The following is a 26340-nucleotide window of genomic DNA, read 5'->3' as shown; positions in this document are numbered from 1 at the left end:
CACAAGAAGGCCCCCCCCCCGCCAGAGCCGTGCGCTGCCCGGACCAATGAGTTCCGGGCAGCGCTATGGGCTGGATCGGAGGCGTCTGACGTCAGGACGTCGGCTGACGTCCATGACGTCATTCCGATCGTCGCCATGGCGACAGGAGAAGCCAAACAGGGGAGCGCGTTATATACGCATTCCCCTGTTTGCTATTGATGTCGGCGAAGATCGCACTAGAGGGACACATGCGCCCTCTAGTGGTGTTTCATGTAGCTACCACTCTGGTAGCTTTACATGAAACAAAAAAAAACAAAAAAAAAAAAGGATTTTTGCCTTTTTGGCAAAAACAATTAACCGCCAGGAGGTGAATGCTAGAACCTTTCAGGAATATTAATAAAAACAATCAGTGGGACAGTTAGCCGCCTCCCCCCCCCCATTTAGAATGATAGAACAGCACCGACAATTTGCACCACACGTTATAGCTGCAGTGCGCCTACCCCCCCCCCCCCCAAAAAAAAGTCCTCAGACTCAGTATAGGTAGGTAGCCGGGTATAGGTGCCCCCAGTATAGGATCTCATGTGTAGGTGCCCTCAATATAGGTTGCCAAGCATAGGTGCCCCCAGTATAACAATAACAATAATATTTATATAGCGCTTTTCTCCCTGGGGACTCAAAGCGCTGTGACCCTGCATTATGCAGTCTCAAAGGCTAGGGAAAAGAGGTGAGTTTTTAGCCTTTTTTTAAAGCTGTCCAGAGAGGGAGCCTCTCGTACTGATTGTGGAAGTGAGTTCCATAGAGTAGGGGCTGCGTAGGAAAAGGCCCGAGCACCAAATGTTAAGTGTGTCCTGGGAATAATCAGCTTCATCTTGTTGGCAGAGCGGAGGGTGCGTGGAGGGGCATAACGTTCCAATAGATCTGCTATGTATTTGGGTCCCATGTGGTGTAGAGCCTTGAATGTCAGCAGGCAGATCTTAAAATTGATTCTCCATTTTACTGGCAACCAGTGAAGAGTTTGCAGTACTGGGGTGATGTGTGAGCTGCGGGGGGCATTGGCTAGGAGTCTGGCTGCAGCATTCTGTACTAGCTGTATAGGAAGTCAGTTGAAGGTCTCCATCCCCCCATAGGTAGCCAGGCGTAGGTGCCTCCAGTATAGGTAGCCAGGTGTTGGTGCCCTCAGTAAAGGTAGCCAGCTATAGGTGCCCTCAGTATAGGAAATCAGGTGTAGGTGCCCTGAGTATAGGCAACCAGCTATAGGCGCCCCTTTGGAAGCTGGCGCCCTGAGCGACCGCTCCGGTTGCTCATATCAAAGACCGGCTATGCTAGGCGGTGACGCGCTGGGAATTCCGTGACAGCGCGTGGAGTTCGGCGTCTCATGCTTGAAGCATCCTGACCATTCGGAGAAGGCCCTGCGCGAGACGGCTGCGCTGGTGGATGAACTCTGGGCAAACGGCAAACGGTGCTCAGCAGAGGCTGCCTTTATGCGCTAGATGACAATACGCACACGCGCTGTACCGGTTCTCCAGCAGAACGAGTTGGGTCTGCAGCGGCATTAGATCTCACGCCGGATCACATCCCATAGCAGGGGGCCCCCATTGGACTACAGCATTTGCAGCCTGCCTGAGCGGCTGGCATAATATAGCCAGGTGAAGCTTCTAAGTGTACCACTCTCGACGGACATTTGGGAGGTCGTGAGTATAATCACTTATACGGTGAATGCAAGGTTATGAGGCATGCCGCTTCTCTTGAATGAGACTTTATCACGTCTGTTTGGATGATGCTGGACACGCTTTTTTGACACTTGCTTCCTTTGTGTTGCTTCCCCTTTTTACTGTCATCTGCTACTTGCTTTAAAGAGAAACTCCAACCTAGAATTGAACTTTATCCCAATCAGTAGCTGATACCCCCTTTTACATGAGAAATATAATGATTTTCACAAACAGACCATCAGGGGGCGCTGTATGACTGATTTTGTGCTGAAACCCCTCCCACAAGAAGCTCTGAGTACCGCGGTACTCTGGGCAAACTGCCACAATGTAACAATGTTCACAGACAGGAATTAGCTGTTTACAGCTGTCTCTAACAGCCAAAACAGCTAGCAGCAGCTACATAACCTGCCCACAGTAAAAATGTCACCATGTAATAAATGTCAGAATGTAAATCGGGGAGAGGAAAGATTTTACAATGGGCAAACACTGACTAAATCATTTATACATAATTATGGTAAAAAATGAAGCCCTTTTTTTACTACATTATTTTCACTGGAGTTCCTCTTTAAGCCCTTTATAGGTGGACAATTTTTTTGCTACTTATGGGGTACCCCAGTGCTTTGGCTTGTGTGTATGGAGAGGTGTGTCAGTGTGGTCTGTATGACAGCCATGGTTTTTAATGACAACAGCGCTGTTGCTCTTTTAGCTCTGTTGTTTATTGTATAATTGGTCTCGTTTCCATGTATAGCCAATAAAGTTTTTCTATATTTTCATACACTGGTGTGTCCTTAGGAGCCCCTTGTTTTATTAATTTTTTGTTGTTACAAATAAGGTTCAGGACTTTAATCCATATGTGGAAAGGTGATGCATAATAATACTGCTTATGCTCCTATACTTCTCTTATCCCAGTCCCCTGTTTAACATAAACCTGCAGTGTGTCTACTTCCTGCTTTCATGAAAGCAGACATTGGGTTAACACCCTGTGTTTACAAATGAGCTGCTCTGCCGAGGTAGTCACCTGATACAGCTGAGATATCAAATTACAATTGTGATTAGTCACAGATGAGGGGAAATCAGACAGGCTAAACCCTCTAAATACATACAGGGTGCATTCCTCTAAGTTTTCCTTCTGTCCTGTGCAAGAATTCAGGTCCACTTTAACTGTTAGATACAAGTTGGCCTCCATGCTGAGGTATTTGAAGTTGGTCGCTTAGCAGAATTCTCGGGAAGAAAAAAACGTTAATCCCTCTGCGCGAGTTTTATGACAGATTAACTGAGTCACGGCCAATGCATTAATCACTCATAAAGGAAATTGCCTTCCAGGATTATGTATTCTGTTATCGCGCTCCGGCGTGGCGTATGAGGACAGAACGTACCGGCGGTCTCACCCACGGGGGGGATGTGACTGGCACAGCCGGTACTCATCCAGCCATGAGGTCGGGACCCTTATTAAGCCCAGCACCCCCTCCTGATCTCTCAGGCAGGTGCTGTCACTTCGCACGCCAGTCTGACTCCCAGAGGTGCCAGAGCACAAGCGTGAGAAAGTGACAACTCGTCCGCAGAAATCCGACACAGCCCAGCGACTCGCCCTCCTGCGGCCGTAATCCGAAGGAGTCAAATCCCAGCAGCCCCATTTCTAAGGCTTTGCTCCTCTCCCCATACTCAGATACTGGCAGCTTAATTGTCAGAGGTGATAGAGCTTTAGGCCTGGAACCCACTACAAAGCGCTATCGCTAATCGCAAACGTTTTTAATGAGTGTTTTGTAAGCGATTTCATGAGCGTTTTCTGGCGATTTTGGTATTGAATTTTAAAAAATGTAAGCGTGTTGCCAGCGATTGTGTAGCGATTAGCGGTTTTAATTCTGATTGGTCATTTCAAATAGTTTTATTTTTTTACAGTGTGCAGTAATTTAAAAATGCTAGCAAAATCGCTCTGTATAGCGAATCATGAGCGATGATGCCAGCGTTTATATACTTTACATTGCAGAAACATTAACGCAAAACACTAATGCTCAAAAATTCTGCATGTCCTGCATTTGAGACTTTGATAATCGCCTTCGCTCCAGTGGAATTTGGCCCATCCATTAACATTAGCTGAGCGTTTAGGGAAATAGCTAGCATTTTGAATCGCTCCCTAAGCTCTCAAAAAAATCGCTCTAGTGGGTTCCAGCCCTTACTCTTAAGCCCCGTCTACACGGGGAGATGTGGAGGCGATCCGGCGGCTCGATTAGCCGCCGGATCGCCTCTTTTGCATCCCCGTGGGTAACCGCCGCGTCCCCGCTGGATTCGATTCCCCGCTTGTCCCCGCCGGCGCCGCTTATATTCCGCTCGTTTCCTTGCCATTGTCCCCTCGTGGGGAAAGAGCAGAGAATCGGCGGCTCACAGATCGGACCTGTCGGAACTTATCAATCGAGCCGCATCAGCGGCTCGATTGATAAGGAACATCGCCGCCTCATCTACGCGTGTAGATGAGGCTTTATCAAAACTTCAAAGTATAAAGTGAACCCGAGGTGAGAGGGATATGGAGGCTGCCATATTTGTTTCCTTTTAAACAATGCAGTGTGTGCTGATCTTTGCTGTATGTACAGTATAAGCTGTTACTCTGTGCCTGTACTGATAATAAACTAGCTGCAGTGTGTGCTGATCTCTGCTGACTCCAGTATGTACAGTATAAGCTGTTACTCTGTGCCTGTACTGACAGTAAACTAGCTGCAGTGTGTGCTGATCTCTGCTGCCTCCAGTATGTACAGTATAAGCTGTTACTCCGTGCCTGTACTGACAGTAAACTAGCTGCAGTGTGTGCTGATCTCTGCTGCCTCCAGTATGTACAGTATAAGCTGTTACTCTTATAATCAGTTACTCTGTGCCTGTACTGATAGCAAACTAGATGCAGTGTTTGCTGATCTCTGTTGCTTCCGGTATGCTTAGTATAAACTAACTCTGTGCCTGTATTGATAGTAAATTAGCTGCAGCGTGTGCTAATTTCTGCTACACCCAGTATGTATACTATAAGCTGTAACTCTGGGCCTCTACTGATAATAAACTAGCTGCAGAGTGTGCGGATCTCTGCCGCTTTCAGTATGTACAGTATAAGGCGTTGCTCTGTGTCTGTACTAATAGTAAACTAGCTGCAGTGAGTGCTGATCTCTGCTACCTCCAGTATGCACAGTATATGCTGTTACTCTGTACCTGTACTGATAGAAAGGCCTGGTAAAGAGAGCCAGAGTTGCTGCCCGTCCTCAGGACTGCCTCCAGTCCACATGTGGCCCAGCCCAGGGGAGGGCACAGCAGCGGGAGCCTGATTGAGGGATGTGAGAGCACGAAACAAGATGGAGGTTCCTGTATAGAGGAGGATGGCGGATTTTCCACATCATCAATCACTGCCTGATTCTCGCCTTTCTCCTGCTTGCCGGACAGGAATATAATACTCCCTGATTACAAATCATTAGTTAAACACGGCTCGCACTCTCTGCGCTGCGTTTACAATCAATAAACGTAATAATCTTATATCATGTACTCCTGCAGGATCTGTCACGGTTGTTCACGGATCATGAAGCCAGATCTTTAATGCGGCTGTCCCCAGGACAATAAACAGGTGAATGGATAAAGCGACAAGCTCGCGGTGTGAGATAAAACAACAGAGGCGTGATTAATGTAATAAATCACAGAGCGGGGCAAAAACATGGAGGATAATGAATACAGAATCAGACCGCGCAGGTCTGTCACATCCGCTGGCCGTCCAAAGGACCAAAGAGGCCAAAAACACAAATGAAAGAGGCTGCTGGGAAGTGAGCTGGATGTAGCTGTTCACCCCCCCCCCCCCCATTATTAAAAGATACCCGAGGTGACATGTGACATGATGAGATAGACATGTGTATGTACAGTGCCTAGCACACAAATAACTATGCTTTGTTCCTTTTTTCTTTCTCTGCCTGAAAGAGTTAAACATCAGGTATGTAAGTGGCAGTTCCTGTCTGAGTCAGGACTGGGTCAGACTACAGTGTGACCCTCACTGATAAGAAATTACAACTATAAAACACGTTCCTGGCAGAAAATGGCTTCTGAGAGCAGAAAAGAGATAAAAAAGATCAGTCGTTCATACATTTTAGCTCTGGCATACTTCAATGAATTTAACTTTAGAATTCTGGAGTTATTTTAAGGATTGAAGAGTTAACTTAAAGACAGAAGAGTTAACTTTAGGTTTGCCTGAGGTAAAATGTTTCCTGAATACTACATGCCTCGTCACCATGGTAATAACTATAGAAACGTTATTAGAGACAGGAGATAAGCTTAGTGAATTGAGGCTGTTTAAAAGAAAACAGAGATCATGAACAATAATAGTTTTATACATACCTGGGGCTTCCTCCAGCCCCATCCCCACAGATCGCTCCCATGCTGCCATCCTCTGCGGCCTGCAGCGCCGGTCCCGTGTCCCGTAACTTCAGCCAGTCGCGACCAGTCTGCGTAAGTGAAGTGCGCCCTCTACGTATCTCTCCGGTGGCTGCTGGAGAGATACATAAAGAGCGCACTTCTTTTGCGCAGACTGGCTGAAGTAACGGGACCCGGTAGCGGAGATGCAGGCAGCGGAGGACGGCGGCGTGGGAGCGATCCGTGCGGAGGGGGCTGGAGGAAACCCCAGGTATGTATAAAACTTTTATTGTTCATGGTCTCTGATACACTTTAACAGGAAATGAATATGGCAGCCTCCATACCCCTCTCACTTCAGATGTCCTTTAAGAGAGAACAGATACTAGGGAAGCAGCGGCGTTGCTAGGATCCTAAGAGATCTGGGGCACTTTTGGGGGCTCCAGATGGAAAATGGGTGTGGCCACACTCCAGAATGTGGGTGTGTTCATGGGTGGAGCCAATTTACATGAACTTAACAGCGGTCTAAGTAGGCCTGCCCAGAAAAATTTTGGATCCAGCATATCACATAAATAGGCAGTGTCACTTAAACTTAACTAGGCAGAGTTACCTGGCTTTTGTGCTGGCTGGTCTGGCTTTCTGCTGGGTGGGATGACCTGCTGCCAGGTTATCTGGCAGTTCCCCCATAGCATTCCCTGACCTACTAGTGGACCCCCTCCCATGGGCCTCCCATTGAGGCACCACAACTCCCAGCATGCCCCCATAGAAGAACCACAGCTCCCTGCATGCTCCCATAAAGGCATCACAGCGCCCAGCATGGCACCACAGCATCCAGTATGCCCACATAGAGGCACAACAGCACCCAGTATACCCCCGATTGATGCACCACAGCTCCCAGCATACCCGCCATTGAGGCATCACAGCTGACTCTGCCTGGGGGACATCCGGGGTTCCCCAGAATAGATCCGCGGCACGTGCCACTGATCTTTGGGGCTAGCAACGCCCCTGTAGGGAAGCAACTTGTATCAAATGACATCGTAAAGAAAGATGCAAGAAATACTATAAACGATAACAGAGGTCCGTCGCTGCGTTCATCGATGGCGGAGGCCTACGCAGCGATGCGCGGATTCATTGTAATCACATTGTTGATCAGGGAACAGTCTGCGACAGATGGAATACACTTATGTTATAAGTGCGCTCATCCTTTATGTACACAAACAGTTTAAGATCTCCTGTGTCGCTACGACGACTGATTCTCCGTCTCATCCGTCTCCAGCGCTTCCCACACGAGGCCCAGAAATGTTTACAGATCTGTCAGCTGATCTCCACCTGCGATGACTCAGCCCGCCGCTCCCGTCAGCTCCGCAATCACACTGCCAGCGATGCCCAGGAGGAGGCCAGCAGTCAGGTTGGTAAATGATGACAAATAAATTGCTATTAATAGCCCAGCGACTCGTCGTGGAACGGCCCAGACGCCAGACGTTTATCCGCAATAATTCAAATCGTGGCGGAAACTATGAGACGCAGTGCACTGGGTGACGAATTAGGAAGTAGAGATGGGAAGTTCGGATCTTTTCAATGATCCGGATGATTCGAATCGGATCATTGAAGAGATCCGGATCTTTGATCCGAACCTCGGATCATTTTACTACAGGAAGCATTCGGGGGTGAAATGAACAGCAGGACAGGTCTGTGGACAGGAGAAGGGGAGGGGGGTGGACACACAGAGAAGGGGAGAAGATGGACAGAGGGCAGGGAGTGGACAGAGAAGGGAGGAGGGACGAGCAGAGAGCAGAAATGTTTGCACGTAATACCCACATGCTGCAATCATATGCTTTATATATATTTCACCTATATGTTCATCTGTACACTTTGAAAGAAAAGGTCGCACAGTGAAAGAAAGCATTCCCAGAAGATAAGTGCAGCTGTTTAGTGCCGAGTGCAGGAGGATTATATTGCCTTTCAATCACACTGTCTGCAAAGTTACTGAGCTGTGCTGAGCCAAAAGCTTCCAATGTGATCACTGTGCACAACTACGAACAGACAGCCTGTAATGAGCAGCACGTTATAGCCAGTATGTGTGCTCTACACATATCTGGCAGTGGCACCCATGTCCCCTCTCTCTCATCTACCTGCCTCCCTGCAAGGCTGGCTCCCTTCCAACAGAGCGATCCCTGCTTCCAGGACCCCGCTGCCCGCTGAGAGGGGGCGTGTCGCTCCTGGCCCCGCCCCTTTTGCGATCCGAATCGTTCATTTTGATGATTCGGATGATCGACTCATAAAATAGATTCGGATCAAAGATCCGAATCGTTCATGATCCGGACAACACTATTAGGAAGACACATGCTCGGAACACTAACGCCTATGGAACCATCGGGAAACCACACCCGACAGCCTGAGAGAGGTATGGAGGCTGCCATGTTTATTTCCTTTTAAAGTGAACCTTCAGAGTAAAAATCTACTCAGCAGAACTGAAAAGGCTTGGTGTTTCTTTAACAGTTTCACAGCATCAGAACTTTGTTTTTCTTACCCAAGCCTCATTTTTAGCTGCACACAAGAAAACTGCCCGTGCATTTCCCTCTGATGCTGTGCAAAGCATGATGGGATTTCTGATGTTGTTCTCCTTCTGCTGTTTTGGTGCAATTTTTTTTAAATTTTGAATTAGAGATCTGAAGCCTAGCGTGTGCAGCTGGGAGGGGTGATCAGGACACAGGACAGTTGGAACTGTGTCTCATGCTCCCTGTCACCTTCTTTCAACCAAAAAGATGGCTGCCCCCATGAAAAAGATGGCTTACCCCATGAAATTACAAACATTTGCCTGATTTTTTAAAACAGGGTGGGTAAGAGATTATATTACCTATTTATTTTAATTAACATAACTAATGTAACTTAATGACAGTATGTTTGCTAATGCTACGTACACACATGCGACAACGATCGTTCGTTGAGGACGACGAACGAACTTTTAATTGACGAAAGAACGACCGAAGTAAAGTTAGTTCTATAAAGTGTGTAACGATCACATCGTTAGAACGAACGTTACACCACGTAAAAGCACTTAATGCGCCTGCGCATAAAATTGTAAAGTTCCTTGGAGAAAAAGTGAAGTACGCATGTCCAGCCTGGTACGAACGATCGTTTCCAACGATGTACCACTTTTGCTAACGATCGTCGGTGGTAAAAATCCGCCAAGACAGAACTTTGTTTTGTAGCGATTTGCCTCGTTCGTCGTTTGCCTTAATAGTCGTTGGTTCGTTTTTTGTAACGATCGTCGTTGGTAAAGATCGGGGAACGATCGTTACAAACGACTATAGTCGCATGTGTGTACGCACCTTTAGGCTGAATTTACCAGTTGCCTGGCCTCCTGCTGATCTTTCATGCATCAGTTGTATCTGAATCACACACCAGAAACAAGCATGCAGCTAATCCAGTCAGACTTCAGTCAGAGCACCTGATCTGCATGCTTGTTGAGGGGCTGTGGCTAAAAGTATTAGAGGCAGAGGATCAGCAGGGCTGCCAGGCCATTGGCATTGTTTAAAAGGAACTAAATATGTCTGCCTCCATATCCCTCTCAGTTCAGGTGAAGCACACCTGAAGTGAGAGGGATATGAAGGCTGCCATATTTATTTCCTGTTAAACAATACCAGTTGCCAGATCTGACAATAATGTCAGAAACATCTGATCTGCGGCATGCCTATTCAGGGTCTATGGCTGAAAGTATTACAGGCAGAGGATCAGCAGGGCTGCCAGGCAATTTGTATTGCTCAAAAGGAAATAAATATGGCAGCCTCCATATACCTCTTGCTTCAGTTGTCCTTTAAGTGCTGAAAGGTTATTTTGTAAATAAGATAACAAATTACCTCAGGAAAAAAGCTAAAGGAACACTATCGCGAAAATTGTAAAATTTAAAATACATGTAAACATATACAGATAACAAGTACTTTTCTTCCAGAGTAAAATGAGCCATAAATGACTTTTCTCCTATGTTCCTGTCACTTACAGTAAGAAGTAGAAATCTGACATCACCAACAGATTTTGGACTAGCCCATCTTCTCAAGGGGGGTTCTCAGGGTTTTCATTATTTTTAAAAGCACTTAGTGAATGGCAGTTGCTGCGTCCAACTGCTAAAAAAAAGTGTGCAGAGAGTAGGGAGGCTGGCCAGCATCTTTATATAGATCCTTTTCAAAGATTGTCTTTATAAAGAATAAAGGCCATGCAGAGAAACCCCATGAAGAGATGGACCAAACCAAAACCTGTCGGTGCTATCAGATTTCTACTACCTACTGTAAAGGGGCCCATACACTCAGACGATTTTCTGGCCGACCGATCAATCCCGATCGATCGCAAATCGGTTGGCCAATCGACCGATCGATGGCCGATTTCGATCGATTTCAATGGATTTCCATCGAACTGGCAGGGTGGAAAATTTAGGTCGATCTGATGAGATTGCTTATCAGTTTGCATTGGCCTTAATGGAAATCTGATGGCAAAAAAATGCCATCAGATCGAATTTCAATAGATTTCAAACTGAAATCTATTGGAATTCTATCCTGGTAAAAAATGTTCTAAAAACGCATCAGATAGATCATCAGATGCATTTCTTATCTATCTGCTGCCAATCTGACGAGTGTATGGGCACCTTTAGTGACAGCAACATAAGAGAAAAGTAATTTATGGCTCATTTTACTCTGTAAGAAACGTACTTCTTATCTGTATGTGTTTACATGTATTTAAAATTTTATAATTTTCGCAATAGTGGCCCTTTAATTGACATGTATATTATCCTCGAAGAATCTTCTTTTAGCACTGAACCTAATAAATAATGTAAGACAGAAATAACTAAAGCTCACTATATACATAGGTTTTCATTGTTCACCATTCCTTAAAGAGACTCAGAGATGAGCCTTCTTGCCTTTTTTTACTTACCCGGGGCTTCCTCCAGCCCCATAAGCATGGATGTGTCGCTCGCCGTCCTCCTGCGATCTTTCGTTCAGCTGCCGTCATCTCTCGGTGCGCGGCTCAGTCGGACTTAGTCTGACTGAGTGACATCAGCCGGGGCCTTCTGCGCCTGCGCAGTCCGCTCCGGCCCACGTGGCGGTGATTGACAGCGCCGATCGCGCAGGCGCAGTACAGAGCGACCTCCAGGTCGCTCTGACGTCATCGCCGGGGACCGCTTCGGAGCTCCGGCGAACGGCTGCGGGCAGAGCTGCGGCGGGGGAGGTCCTGGGAGCTTGGGGCTGGAGGAAGCCCCCGGTAAGTACCACTCATTTTAGTATATGTGCCCTGATGACTCCTTTAAGGAATTTCTGAAATCTATAAACAGCTGCTTTAATTCCCTGTAAAGGTTCAGCTATTGCTGCACACCGCTTGCCCAGGGTATCCGCCTAGGATGCCTCCAGGCTATGTGTGGCCCGGCTTCTGAATATTTTGTCATAGTGATGGCGGGTAAAGTTCACCCTGATTCCACCATCTACCGCTGAGTACAAATGATCAGAGAAAAACAAACAGCAATTATCCAGCCAAGCAGCGTCCCCAAAACACGCTAATAGCTCTGCGGAAAAATACTCACAAATGAACAACCAAAACAACAGAAGTCTGAGAGCTGCAGAGAGACGAGGAGGTGATGAGCGTGTGCTGATCATCTGCAAACTCCCCAAATTCATTATATATATATATATGTTACGGCCAGAACCCGAAGTTTGGCCACTTCTAGTTCTGGCCGGCCACTTCGGGTTCTGGCCGGCCAATGTGCGAAGTGGCCGCTGCGGCCAATGTGAGGAATGGAATGAATCATGTAACATTCATGTATATTCTGGCCCCAGCGCAGCGGCCAAACGTATCGCAACTTAGTTATTTTAATGAAATTAAGCCGGCGGCAATGAAACAGATGAAGCCGCCGGCTTTTTCTCTGCCCCTCTCTCTCTCCTCCCCCTGCCTCTCTCTCCTTCTCTTATTATGGGCAACACTCATGTCCCCCGACAGAGTCGGTCGTCGCGCCAGGGAAGCCTGCTGTTCTTGCAGAGCGGGTGCTGGCAGAAGCGATGTCTGCAGCCTCCCCGCTCTGCTTTGCCTGGCGCGACGAACGACTCTGGAGGGGGACATGAGTGTTGCCCATAATAAGAGAAGGAGAGAGAGGCGGGGGGGGGGGGGGGGGGGGGAGAGAGAGAGAGGCAGAGAAAAAGTCGGCGCCTTCATCTGTTTCATTGCCGCCGGCTTAATTTCATTAAAATAACTAAGTTGCGATACGTTTGGCCGCTGCGCTGCGGTCAGAAGATACATTCATGTTACATGACTCATTCCATTCCTCACATTGGCCGCAGCGCAGCGGCCACTTCACACATTTGCCGGCCAGAACCCGAAGTGGCCGGCCAGAACTAGAAGTGGCCAAACTTCGGGTTCTGGCCGTAACATATATATATACAGTATATATAGTATCATTTATGAAATCAGTGTTCGCCCATTGTAAAAACCTTTCCTCAACCGTAGTACATTGGGATAGGTATCACAGGTGGTTGCATCTTTAGGCCTGTCTGGTGATCTGTGCAGAATGTTTGTTTACTGAGAGCTTCAAAGACAGTGAAAAGAATGCCTGGTCTCCCAGAATGCCCTGGGGCAAGAGAATTCCGCATAGCTAAACAGCCTAGGATGTGACATCACTGGGAGGGCAGTGATGCCAATATCCCACCAGGGTGCCACTCTCTCTGGGTAGGAAGGAGGAGGGTGCCACTCTGGTTGGGTGGGTAGGAGGGTGCCACTCTGGTTGGGTGGGTAGGAGGGTGCCACTCTGGTTGGGTGGGGAGGAGGGTGCCACTCTGGGTGGGGAGGAGTGGGTGAGTAGGAAGGTGCCACTCTGGGGGGAGAGGAAGGAGGAGGGTTCCACTCAGGGTGGGTAGGAGTGGGTGGGTAGGAGGGTGCCATTTTAGCTGGGGAGAAGGGTGCCACTTTGGGTGGGGAGAGTAGGAAAGAGGCTGCCACTCTGTGGGTGTCAGTGGCAGAGAGGAGAGATTGAGGCACCAGCCGCCGAAGTGTAATGCGGGGGGGGGGGGGGGGGGGGGGGGCGACATCACTCCAGCCTCCCTCTCCATCATGGCCCTTCTCTTGAGTCCCCTTGCGGAGAACTTGTGCGGTTGTGCGGCGTTTAGTTTACCTGTTTGTGCGCTCCGGTGGCCGGCTTCTTCTTTCTATTTCCTGTTTCGCTTAATGGGAAACAGGAAATAGAAAGAAGCCGGCCGGAGCGCACAAACAGGTAACGTAAACGCCTGCAACGCTGCGCAAGTTCCCTGCAAGGGGACTCAAGAGGAAAGCCATGATGGAGAGGGATGGAGGAGAGATCGCAGCCCCCCTCCATGCATTAAACATCGGCAGCTGGTGCCTCAATCTTTTTTTCCCCCTCCTCTTCCCAGCCAGCCGGGACACAAGAGTGTGCCGTGGGATAGCAGGACCCCCCAACCCGGGAGAGTCCCACAGGATCCGGAACACTTGGAGGGCCTGCATGTCTCTACAGGGAATCTTTACTGCGATCTATTACATGTCACTACAGGGCCTCTTTACTGCCAGGCCTGGATTTACATCACAGGAGCCTATAAGCACAGATGTCCTGGCACCCTAGACTTTGCTCTCCATGGACCTGCAAACCCCCGCCGAAACGCACTGGGCCACCTGTCACTACTTCCTTACTCCCTTGCCTGTCATAGGTAGCTACAGGGGTCCCTTAGCATTAGGTAGCCAGAGGTACCTTCAGGCAGGGGTCACACTTACCGGCTTTCGTACGCGTTTTCTGCACAGAAAAACTGACTTCAACTGAGAACTCATGTTAATCAATAAGCAAGGTCACACTTTAATGCAGATTTCGCATGCAGAAAAAAAACTGACATCTTGCGCAATTTGTCAGTTTTCTCTATAAATTACATTAGCTGCTGTAAGGCAGGGGTCACACTTGTCTTTCAGTTTTCTGCAAAGTGTAGAAACTGAAAGACAAGTGTGACCCCTGCCTCAGCATTAAGACGCTAGTGGTGCCCTTGACTGAAAGGAGATCTCGAATGCCGAAAACTGGGTGAGAATCCTCTCATTTACGCTCTGCTCAGGACCCTGCATAAACAAGCACAGAACATTTATATTGCGCTTTTCTCCTGGCGGACTCAAAGGACCAGAGCTGCAGCCACTGGGGCGCGCTCTATAGGCAGTAGCAGTGTTAGGGAGACTTGCCCAAGGTCTCCTACTGAATAGGTGCTGGCTTACTGAACAGGCAGAGCCGAGATTCGAACCCAGGTCTCCTGTGTCAGAGGCAGAGCCACTATCCAGCGACCATAGGGAAGGAGGAAGAAACTAGGGGCGGGGAGTGAGCCGCCTTGCCATCATAAGCATCTGTAGGCACGTGCCTACAGTGCCTTATTGTAAATTCGGCCATGTTTACGGCATTCTACTATATGTCACTACAGGGTCTCTTTACTGCATTCTACCATATGTCACTACAGGGTCTCTTTACTGCATTCTACTATATGTCACTACAGGGCCTCTTTACTGCATTCTACTATATGTCACTACTGAGCCTCTTTAAAGAGGATCTGTAACATCAAAAGATCCCCTGGGGGGTACTCACCTCGGGTGGGGGAAGCCTCCGGATCCTAATGAGGCTTCCCACGCCATCCTCCGTCCCTAGGGGGTCTCGCTGCAGCCCTCCGTACAAGATGACGTCATTATTTACCCTCCCGGCTCCTGCGCAGGCGCTCTGACGGCTGTCGGCTCCGAACTACACGGAAATACCCGATCGCCGTCGGGCCTGCTCTACTGCGCAGGCGCAAGTTTCCGGCGCCTGCGCAGTAGAGCGGACCCGACTGAGATCGGGTATTTCCATGTAGTTCGGAGCGGAAAGCAGCCACAGCGCCCCCGCTGGAGCCAGCAAAGGTAAATATTGATTTTACAGCCGGGTCTGTCGCCGGCTGTTCAGAGGGCTGCAGCGAGACCCCCGTGGGACAGAGGACGGCGTGGGAAGCCTCATTAGGATCCGGAGGCTTCCCCCACCCGAGGTGAGTACCCCCCAGGGGATGTTTTTGAGGTTACAGAGTCTCTTTAATGCATTCTACTATATGTCACTACAGGGCCTCTTTACTGCATTCTACTATATGTCACTACAGGGCCTCTTTACTGCATTCTACTATACTAGCCGTCCCGCGTCGTAGCATACGCCGCATCTTCTATCTATCTAAAAGAGTACGTGCCTCAACCTTGAAGCAAGAAGAATAAAGGTCGGTACACACATCAGATAAAAGTCTTTGGAAAAATGAAAGATCACAGACCAATTTTACCCCCTTCCATGTAGTATCAGAGCCACACCTACACAGTCTATTCTATTGAGCTGCACTCCCCATTAGATAGAAATATTTGCAAGATGCTGCACACAAAGTTGCTGTACACATTCAAAAGATCATTATCTGCAAAAGATCCGTTCCTGCAAAAGATCAGTACCTACAAAATACATTCATAGTCTATATTTCCATGTGGACATTTTTCCGCATAAGGGCATAAGCATCCGCATACAATGAATTTTCGATGCTGGTAGAAAACACAAATATTTCTGAAAATTTTCGTGAAAATTCGCCAAAAAACGAAAACAGGATTTTCGATGCGAAAATGACGTAAGCGAAAATTCGCAAGGAACACTGCTACATGCTACATTAGCACTATCCAGGAGCGCCACAGGGAGGATTCCCAATGCCCCCTTTTTATACAACGGGAGGGACCGCAGGAACCACAGCGGCACCCCGGAGGGGGAGGCTAGGTGCCGCAGGCGAACCCCCCCCAAGCGTGGCCAGCGCCAGGGAGAGCCGTCTGCACCCACCTCCCAATATTAAAAACAGGCACTTACCGTAACGTCCATTGCGTTCTGCTACATGCGCATTAATTTTCTCATGGAAAGCATTTTTTGCAGTTTGTATCCTTTGGAGGCAGGTGGTGGATGGCTTGCTCCGGTGGTGTGAGCCCTGGAGTGAGTTGTCTGCACCTGTCCTCCCCCCCCCCCTGGAGTGCTGTATGTGAGCCAGCCCTGAGCTCTAAAGCTCGGGGTGACCCATGCTTCACTCCTTTCTCATGTGGTGCCCCCAAGTTATTGCGCATGTAGCAGAACGCAATGGACGTTAAGGTAAGTGCCTGTTTTTAATATTGGGAGGTGGGTGTGGACGGCTCTCCCCGACGCTGGCCACGCTTGGGGGGGGGGGGTCGCCTGCGCCTCCCCCTCCGGGGTGTCGCTGTGGTTCCCAGGCAGTGAGAGAGCCTGGGACCCTGTGGTCCCCCCGGTTGTATAAAAGGGGGGCATTGGGAATCCTCCCCGTGGCGCTACTGGATAGTGCTTGCGAATTTTCGCCTCGAAAATCCCGTTTTCGTTTTTTGGCGAATTTTCACGAAAATCTTCAGAAATATTTGCGTTTTCGACCAGCATCGAAAATTCATTGTATGCGGATGCTTATGCCCTTATGCGGAAAAATGTCCACAATAATCCGCATGGAAATTCAATCTATGCGGACGTTTATACCGAAAATTGCCCGCAATAATGCGCAAGAAACTTCTCTGAATGCGGGCGCTAATTCCCTTATGTGGAAAATGTCCGCAATCATACGCAAGTAATGCGAAAATGACTGGCCTTAGGCGAAAATTAACGTGAAAAAATTAGATGGAAAATTTGCCTGTCAAAACGAAATTAGGCGAAAATTCGGTAAAAATTTATCGAAACAAATTTTTGCATTTTCGCTCATCACTGGCATGTAGCAGGGCGACCGCTTTGCAGTATTGGTTTTTTGACCCTGCATAGTTTGGCATGCAAAAGCAAATGCATATTTGCATGAGCATTGCCTCATGAATAGCCAATTAGGCCAGATTTGCAAAGCCAGACTTGCTAGGGTAGGCCTCTTTTCCACGGACAGTTGATAGGCAGTAACATGCCTCTCAAACTCTTACAACTGCTCACTACTGCCTGGTAACAGCTTGCTGCTGCCTGGAAACTGCTTGTTGCTGCCTGGAAACTGCTTGTTGCTGCCTGGTATCTGCTCACTGCTGCCTGGTAACTGCTTGCTGCTGCCTGGTAACTGCTTGCTGCTGCCTGGTAACTGCTTGCTGCTGCCTGGTAACTGCTTGCTGCGGCCTGGTAACTGCTTGCTGCGGCCTGGTAACTGCTTGCTGCGGCCTGGTAACTGCTTGCTGCTGCCTGGTAACTGCTTGCTGAGCACACAGCTCAACAGTCCGTGGAAAAGAAGCCTAAAACTTGGTGATTGAGCACGCATACATTTTCTCATGCAAAGTACTTCTTCTTCTTGCTCGAAGGTTGAGGCACTTACTCTATTATATATATAGATAGATAGATGTTACTAAAGGGCCTCTTTAAGGTGATAGCTGGGGGCGTTTCCCAGGTTATTGTGGCTGTCATGTTTCCTGTTTGCATACCGTCTGCGGTCTCTGATTGATATCACTTTGCTGCTATAAACACTGAACAAGTGACAACAATCCTGTTTGGTTTGTCATTAAGAGGACAGCGATAAAGTCACAGGATGGCTGGAAGGATTCTCTGCCTTTCGCCTGTCCTGGTGTTTAGTACACGGTGAAGGCAGTTTACTGTCAATAACCACAGCGAGAAGCCACTTAGCAGCCGAGTGACGAGGAACATCTATAAACTGTTTACAATGATTTTATTTTTACTAGACTCGCGCCCAATGTCACTTCATGGAGCATCGATGACAGCCTATAGGACCAAGGCTACACTTAAAGAACAACTATCAACGTTAACTAAAATTCTAAATGTCGCATATAGTTCCAGTAATTACTAGCAAATAGCAAAACAAAGGCTTTTTTTTCATCTTTTCATGTTTTACTGTACATAAAGAAAATGACATTTACAGAGAACAGTTCTCACTGAGGGCATTACTATGGTGGACTGTGTCCAGCACATCTAGCATACAGAAACAATCTTCACTGGCTGTAATACTGTGACTGGAATCTGTTCAGAATGATAGAAAGCATAAATATAACTTCAAATGTGTGTAAATAATCATCAGCTGAAGTTCTGTGTTCCTGCCTGTGTGTGTGTCTCTCTCTCTGCAGTGTAAAGTAAACAGTTTACAGCTAGGTTACAGTTCAGCTCTGCCTCCCACCCCCTCCCTTCATGCTGACACAAAATTGTTACAAAACAGCTGGTAAGAAAGGCCTTTTTTCACACAGGCTGAGCTGAGAGGCCTCAGAAAAGCATTTTAGTGTTGCTGGCTAAAAGCTCTATAGGTATATGGGGTTTACAGAAAAACTTTGATAGTTATTCTTTAAGTTGGCCATACATCAGGTGACAAGGCGGCTGTTCGACCATCTGATTAGATGATTATAATCAGACGAGGTATCATCAGTGCCACCAAGAGCATGCCTGATTGACGATGCTACCAGATCGGGCCGGAATTGGTCACATGTATTGCGTGTATGATGGCGTGCGATATTGTGCTATCTCCCCAGAGTACAATGTACCCCACTAGTACCCGTGCATAAATACTTTACCTGGTGTCGGCCACTGGCTCCGTCTCCACACTCTCCCTCACATACATGCGCGCCACATGGTTGCCGCCGTAACGTGGGGGCGTGTTTGATGTCACACATACACACATTTTACGCTGGAAACCAAGTAAGGGAGAGAGTGGAGCCAGTGGGAGATGCTGACAGGTAAAGTATAATTGCATGGGCACTGGAGGAAGGGGGGGGCCTTCACTCCTTTTTGCATGTATCGCCCCCGCACACTCACACCTGCCCAGTTTGCCTATGCCTAAAACAGCTCTATATAGACAAGCAACAAACACATAATATTTTTATATTTAGTCAATAAAATGGTCATATAGAAAATGGATGGAATTTTCTTTTCCACTGACAAATCCGAATCAATTTTGTAGAAATTGGTGGGCCTAAATTTCGCATTGAAATTCGCAATTACACATCGTAATCGTAATGCGAAATTTAAGGGAAAATCTTAATTAATTTTGTATGTAAAAGTAGTATTTAAAAATTTCGCGTATTTTTTGCGAAATTTTGAATAATTTTATGCCGACTATTGAGGTTAATAGCAAAGCTCTCATAAATGCTATTGCTACCATTGCTACATTTTGCTACAAATTGCTACATATGTTAAGCAAAATAGTGGGTATAAGTCTCAAAAATAATTTTTCAAAAAGTCCTTGTAGTTTTTGAGAAACTCGATTTTAAAAATGCAAAGAAAAATGTTTTTTTAAACTGTCATTTTTCTAAGTTTAAAACAATTTTTTACTTGCTCTTTTAAAATCGAGTTTCTCAAAAACTACAAGGTCTTTTTGCAAAATTATTTTTTTGACTCCACGATTCTCCTTAAAGGAGCACTATGGCGAAAAATGTTAAAATGTAAAATATGTGCAAACATTAACAAATAAAAAGTACGTCTTTTCCAGAGTAAAATGAGCCATAAACTACTTTTCTCCTATGTTGCTGTCACTTACAGTAGGTAGTAGAAATCTGACAGAAGCGACAGGTTTTGGACTAGCCCATCTCTTCATGGGGGATTCTCAGCAAGGCTTTTATTCTTTATAAATATATTCCCTAAAAAGGATTTAAACAATTATGCTGGCCAGTCTCCCTGCTCGCTACACAGTTTTTTGGCAGTTGGACGGAGCAACTGCCATTCACTAAGTGCTTTGGAAAATAAATAAATCCCTGAGAATCCCCCCATGAAGAGATGGACTAGTCCAAAACCTGTTGCTTCTGTCAGATTTCTACTACCTACTGTAAGTGACAGCAACATAGGAGAAAAGTAATTTATGGCTCATTTTACTGTGGAAAAAACATACTTCTTATTTGTTTGTTTGCACATATTTTAAATTTACACTTTTTCACCATAGCGCCCTTTTAACATATGTAGCAATTTTGGTGTCAATAGCATGTATGGGGGTTTGCTATTCACTGCTAAAGTAGGGATGAAATTACGTGAAATTTCGCAAAATTTTATGCAAAATTACGAATGACTACACAAAATCAATTGAATTTGCAAATCGTAATTACGTATAAGCGTAATTGTGAAAATGTACGCAAAATTTATCGAAATCGTAATTTGTTGGTTACAATCATCACTATTCTTTAAAGGTAAAGGTGGCCATGTAAAGCATTAGACAGCTCAGCTTGGCGAGGGTTCGCGTAACATTTTCAAATTCATTTTGGCGATCACCCATGTTCCCCACTGCACTTTATTTTTTGCAGTGTGTGAGACACACAGACACGTGGATGATGGCGAAAATGCTGCAGCCACTAGAATCCTGAGGGTCTCTGCTTCCTCACACCACTAGATCAAGAAGGGAGCCTGACATCAGCAGCGGGAGGGGGGGGGGGCAGTGCCAGCTTGTGCTCTGTAACCCCGCCCCTTGTGCACTGTAACTCCGCCCCCTTGCACGTACACCTGCATGATTTTGTTTTTATGCGGCGCAGCATGTTACTGAAAGGGATTCACATAGGGTGACACCATGCCAATCCAGGTCCGGCAGCAGCACCCCTACAGCAAGCCCAATTACGCCCATGCCATATTTACATTAAATGCCGCAGAGTCGGGGGATGGGGCGGTTGGCGATAAAAATGATGGACTAAAGGTGGCCACAAACCATACAATATTTAAAATATCTTTTATATTCAAGAATTAAAATCAATTTTTCTGACTGATTGTAACATTGAGGCTAGATTCACAGTGGGACGTTGCATTTTGATGCCACGAGTCGCACCGCAAGCTTACAACGCAACGCGCCCAAAAAGTGGCAACGCAGCGGTACCGTCGCATACAGCAGATACAGTAAAAAATACAGGCAATGAAAAGTATGCTGTCAAGTCATCACTGAGCACGTGCAAACAGTCCAACGCAGCTAATAACGTGTATAACGCACTGCATGCAGTACTTTTACTTAACGTGCAGCGTTAGACACCAACGCAACGTGTGCACTGTGAACAGGGCATTGATTTTTCATTGCAGTGAGTTATTCTGTGTTAAATGCTGTTTTAAAGCGCGACTTTAACGTCCCACTGTGAACTTAGCCTTAAAAAATCTGGCAAATTTACCACACGTGTGCTCAATTTTTACCCATTTATGAAAAAAATGATTGAAAACTGAGAAAATTGCTTGGAAGTATATATAAGTAAATTGACAATCTAGCACACACCATTCAATTTTAATAAAAATTGATCAGAAAAATCCAGCACTCCCGATAGACTTTTATCGAATAAAAACGGGAAATCCAATCACATTTCTTACTCGAATTAAAAAAAAGCTTTTGATTTTTTCGAAAATCCGATCGTTTTTATCGAATTGCTGTAAAATCGGATCATTTTATTGTATCGTGTGTGGCCACGTTTAGTTTGATCTGAAGGGGGCTGATGTTGTGCTTGATTTTATCTGGCAACAGCGCCACCTTGCGGCAGCCATTTTTCCTATGTCGGACTACGTCAATAAAGGCCTTTTCATACTGTATGATATAATATAATTGTTTTGCGATTGTGTTTGCGAATTTTCCTCTGGATGCTAGGAACACAGAAGAAGAAAGTCAGCAGACAGGACATCTGCGATTGGCCTGACACAATGTTTATCATTTGGAAGACGTCCTTGCGTTTTTGCGCTTTTCATATGACCGCAAATGGATTGCAAAACGCAGCCAATCCCTTCTGCTATAAAAGAGCCCTGAAAACAGGAGTCATTTTACCTTCTACAACCATCCATTAACATCGGGTGGAGGCGGATCAGTGAAAACGATCATCTTTCGCACAAATCGGATTATTCTGCCGCTCGTCCTGTGGAGTATCTCATCTGCCTGAAGCTGTTGTATCAGTTTAAAAACAAGCCGAACCTCCGCTTACGTCTCTGCGCGTCCGGCCTGCAGCCATGATTCGCCGCTGACGCCATCAGGGACTCCCAGAGAACGCGCTGCTCACATCTGATCCATTATTGATAGCGGCGTGCACCACAAATGAGAAATTGAAAGCCTGACAGCGAAGATAGCGATTGGAAAAAATCCCGGTAATGGACAGTGCACGGCCCTCGCCGCTTAGAGCGAGGAAAAACGCACCACGAAATGCTTCCTGTAAAATGGAAAACACATCTCTAAAAGCAGAACTGTAACCAGGGATTAGACTTCATCCCAATCAGTAGCTGACACCCCCTTTCCTATGAGAGATCTTTACATTTCCTCAGGGCCGTAGCAATAGGGGGTGCGGAGGTAGCGACCGCATCGGGGCCCTTGGGCCAGAGGGGCCCCAAAGGGCCCTCCCTCAACTACAGTATTAGCTCTCTATTGGTCCTGTGCTCATAGTAATCACTTCTACAGATACTTTGAATAGTGGTAATCATTAACAAGCTGTTTCCCATCCCCTTCTTGCACCTCTGACACTGTAGTTGCCATTGGCTGGTTTTGGTGCACCGTATCAATTGTTATGTATAGAGTGCTTGGGGGCCCCATTGTAAAACTTGCATCGGGGCCCACAGCTCCTTAGCTACGCCACTGCATTTCCTCCAATAGATCATCAGGGGGCTCTGTATGGCTGATATTGTGGTGAAACCCCTCCCACAGTGTGATGTCATGACCATGGTCCTTGCAGTTTGCTGTCTGTGAACCTTGTTGCATTGTGGGAAATAACAGCTGTTTCCATTCCAACTGCCAGGCAAGCAATATCTCCCTCTGTGCATAGAACTCTTAAGGTGGCCACACACCATACACATTTTTAAATATCTGTTCAATTTAAGAATTGCAATCAATTTTTCTGACTGATTGTAACATTTTAAAAATATGACCAATGTACCACACACATATGTTCAATTTTTCCCCAATTATGATAAAAATGATTGGAAACTCTGACAAAATTGCTAGGGTATGTATATTAATAAATTGACAATCTAACACACACCATACAATCTTTAGAAAGATTGAAGAAAAATATCTGGCATTCCGGACCGATTAAAATCGAAGAAAACGGGAAATCCGATCGGATTTTTCAGTCGAATGAAAAAAAGGTTTCGATTTTTTTGGGAGATCCGATCGTTTTTATCGAATTAACGTAAAATCGGATAATTTTATTGTATCGTGTGTGGCCACCTTTAGTAACAAACATTCTGCACAGATTACCTGGCAGCAGGGCTGCTCAAATCCGACCCGGGAGACTTCCGGATAGTTGCTATCTGGATATCTCCCAGGAAAGCTGTGCAGGGGGGGTCAATCTTACCAGAATGACGTCTTCTTCGGGTCGATACGCGTCGCCTCCCACGATGCGTTCCAAGCGCCGCATGCGCCGGTCACGTGACTACAAACCAGGGCCGGGCCTAGGCATAGGCTGGAGAGGCTCCAGCCTCAGGGCGCAATGTAGGAGGGGGCGCACAATTCATTCAGCTGTTATTCCTAATTGTGTTTGAAGCAGAAAGAAATAAGAAAAGGGGATACATAGCAGTGACTGCAAGCCAGATAACTAGATATTAAGGTGTTGGGGAGGTTGTGGGCCCTGTGGCCCTCTTAGTCTAATAGCAATCAGTGTGTGACAGCTAGGGTGGGAGGGATGGAGGGGGCGCACTTTGGTGTCTCAGCCTTGGGTGCTGGAGGACCTTGTCCCTGCTCTGCTACAAACCCTTCCTCCTTCAACCCGGAAGGAGGAAGTGTTTGTAGTTACGTGACCGGCGCATGCGGCGTGGGAGGCGACGCGTAAGGACCTGAAGAAGACGTCATTCTGGTAAGATTGACCCCCCCCGCACAGCTTTCCTGGGAGATATCCAGATAGCAACTATCCGGATGTCTCCCGGGTTGGATTTGAGCAGCACTGCCTGGCAGCACTAAAGATGTTACCACCAGTGATACATTTCAGAATGTTAATTAGTGAGAGGAAAACTTTACAATGGGCAAACACTGACTAAATAATCTAAATGAGTAGTGTAAAAAAAATACAGTAAGCCATTTTCTTAATTATGTTATTTTCACTACACAGGGGTGTGTGTGTGTGTGTGTGGGGGGGGGGGGGTACATATAATATGGGGGGGGGGAGGATCGGTGGCGGCCAAAGACAAGTTCTGCTGTGAGCCTTCTAAGTCGATACGATACAGCAGCTGACAAGATTTCCACTGAGGCCTGGAACCCACTGAAATCAGCAAACGCAAAACGCAACCGCTAGCGTTTTGTCTGAGCGGTTTGCAAGCGGATTCATGCGCGTTTTTGGTCGTGTTTTGCAACATTGTATTTTTTTGCCCAGCGGGTGCGTAGCGTTTTGCGTTTTTATCCTGATTGGTCCTGTGAATTATTTTTAATTTTGTTACAGTGTGCTGAACCGCAAAACGCTAGCAAAACCGCTCAGTTTAGGTTTTGCTGAGCGTTTCCGCTAGCGTTTCAATACTTTACATTGAAGCGCTAACGCTCCCAAAATGCTGCAGGTCCTGCGTTTGCGTTTCTGGGAAACGCAAACGCACCTGTGGAAGTTGCCCCATCCATTAACATTAGCCCAGCGTTTTGGCAAAACGCTAGCGTATCGCAGTGCTGCCAAAACGCTGCCAAAAGCGCTCCTGTGGGTTCCAGCCCTGATTGTTTTGTCTTTCTCCCCAGAATATTCAGCCATGCGTAACTAGAGAGGAATCTATAGATTACAGTGAGATGAAACTCCATATTAACTGAAAAAATAAAAATCGTGCAATAAGAAATGACTTATTTAGCTTACCTATCCTGTTTTTTTTTGTGTTCACTGTCAGATTTAGGAGAAATGTGATATGAAAAAAAGAAAATAACATTTCTGCTGGTCTCCATCTTTACTGCTTCTCTTTGATGCCAAAAGTGACAACACTTCTGCCCTATTTTCTTTCCTTTTTTTTTTAAACCCAGCTCAGTGTTCAAATTTTTCCTACCTTTTGCCACTGCTTACTATGCCACACCAACAGGGCTGTGGAGTCGGTACAAAAATCATCCGACTCCGACTCCTGGTTCCCAAAATGGGCCTGACTCCTTGACTCCGACTCCTAATGCTACGTACACACATGCGACAACGATCGTTCGTTAAGAACGACGAACGAACTTTTAATTGATGAAAGAACGACCTAAGTAAAGGTAGTTTTAAAATGTGTGTAACGATCGGATTGTTAGAACGAACGTTACATCACAGAAAGCAACTATTGCGCCTGCGCATAAAAATGAGAAGTTTCATGGAGAAATAGTGAAATGCGCATGTCAAGCCTAGTACGAACGATCGTTTCCAACGATGTACTACTTTTGCAAACGATCGTCGTTGGTTAAAATCCGCCGAGACAGAACTTTCTTTTGTAGCGATTTGGCTCGTTCGTCGTTTGCCTTAATAGTCGGTGGTTCGTTTTTTGTAACGATCGTCGTTGGTAAAGATCGGGGAACGATCGTTACAAACGACTATAGTCGCATGTGTGTACGCACCTTTAGTCTAATACTTACCAAGGCTGTAGATTTGGTATAAAAATCATCCGACTCCGACTCCTCAGATTATGAAACCACCGACTCCCACTCCGGGTACCCAAAAATGCTCCGACTCCTCGACTCCACAGCCCTGCACACCAACCATTACCTAGGCAGCAGGATTACATCCCTCACTGTGTAAACTCTTCAAAGGGAGGATCTTGATTCAATTACCTTCTGGTCATAGTGTCTTTGTCTTATCAGCAATAGGAAGCATTCTGCCATATGCATGGTGATAAAAGCTTGTTACTGTAGGTAGGAAAAAACAAAAAAGTCCTACAATTCCGCTGGCACTGCACAGTTCCTGAAAGTTAGGCAAAAGGTACCCAGACCAGGTTAAAAGAGATAACAAAAATTGGAGGACATATAGGGATCTGATTTAGAAACAAAAGTGGGTTTACATACATTTTAGGGGCACTATGTCTTGGAATGTTTTTTTTATTTTTTGATGTTACAACCCACTTTAAATCTGTTCATCCTGGAGGGAGGTGGGGTAAAGACCAAACTCTCTGGGGAGCTTGCAGTCTATTGCACAGGAAGTGGAGTATGTTGTTTCCTGACTTAAACTAATGATTTATTCAATCAAAGAGCTACTATACAAATAAAAAGCAGCGTTTTGGAATTGCTGGCGGTTCCAAAAGCATAAGGTTAATGGAAGTCACTGGAGGCGATCACACAATAGTGATTGGGGGTCCTGCAGCAATTTTGGTCCCTCCAAACTCAGATCCACAAGTCCAATCAAGAGCCCAGATAAAGCACACCACAGCCAAGAGCAAAGAGGACTATGTAGATAAATGGAGGAATGAAATAAAACAGTCACAAAA

At 46.5% G+C, this 26340-nt stretch overlaps 2 protein-coding genes across 3 annotated transcripts in view; one reads left to right on the top strand and one right to left on the bottom strand.

Annotated features, from left to right (window-relative positions):
* Nucleotides 1-26340, top strand: part of PHF21B (PHD finger protein 21B) — a 553372-nt gene that overhangs the window by 435432 nt on the left and 91600 nt on the right. The window contains exons 11-12 of one of the 2 annotated variants that reach the window (XM_068278194.1): nucleotides 7330-7461; nucleotides 17742-18001. In XM_068278194.1, the coding sequence (XP_068134295.1) occupies nucleotides 7330-7461; nucleotides 17742-17777 (168 nt within the window). In that variant the 3' untranslated portion in view covers nucleotides 17778-18001. Of the gene's footprint in view, nucleotides 1-7329; nucleotides 7462-17741; nucleotides 18002-26340 lie in introns of those variants that run through there. The other variant, XM_068278191.1, reaches the window with a different exon arrangement.
* The window catches only part of LOC137560789 (uncharacterized), a 308947-nt gene that overhangs the window by 244579 nt on the left and 38028 nt on the right, over nucleotides 1-26340 (bottom strand). The window lies entirely within an intron of this gene.

This window comes from Hyperolius riggenbachi, chromosome 3 (assembly GCF_040937935.1).
Source record: "Hyperolius riggenbachi isolate aHypRig1 chromosome 3, aHypRig1.pri, whole genome shotgun sequence".
NCBI classification, from domain to species: domain Eukaryota; kingdom Metazoa; phylum Chordata; class Amphibia; order Anura; family Hyperoliidae; genus Hyperolius; species Hyperolius riggenbachi.
This window is presented reverse-complemented; position numbering and strand designations above follow the sequence as displayed.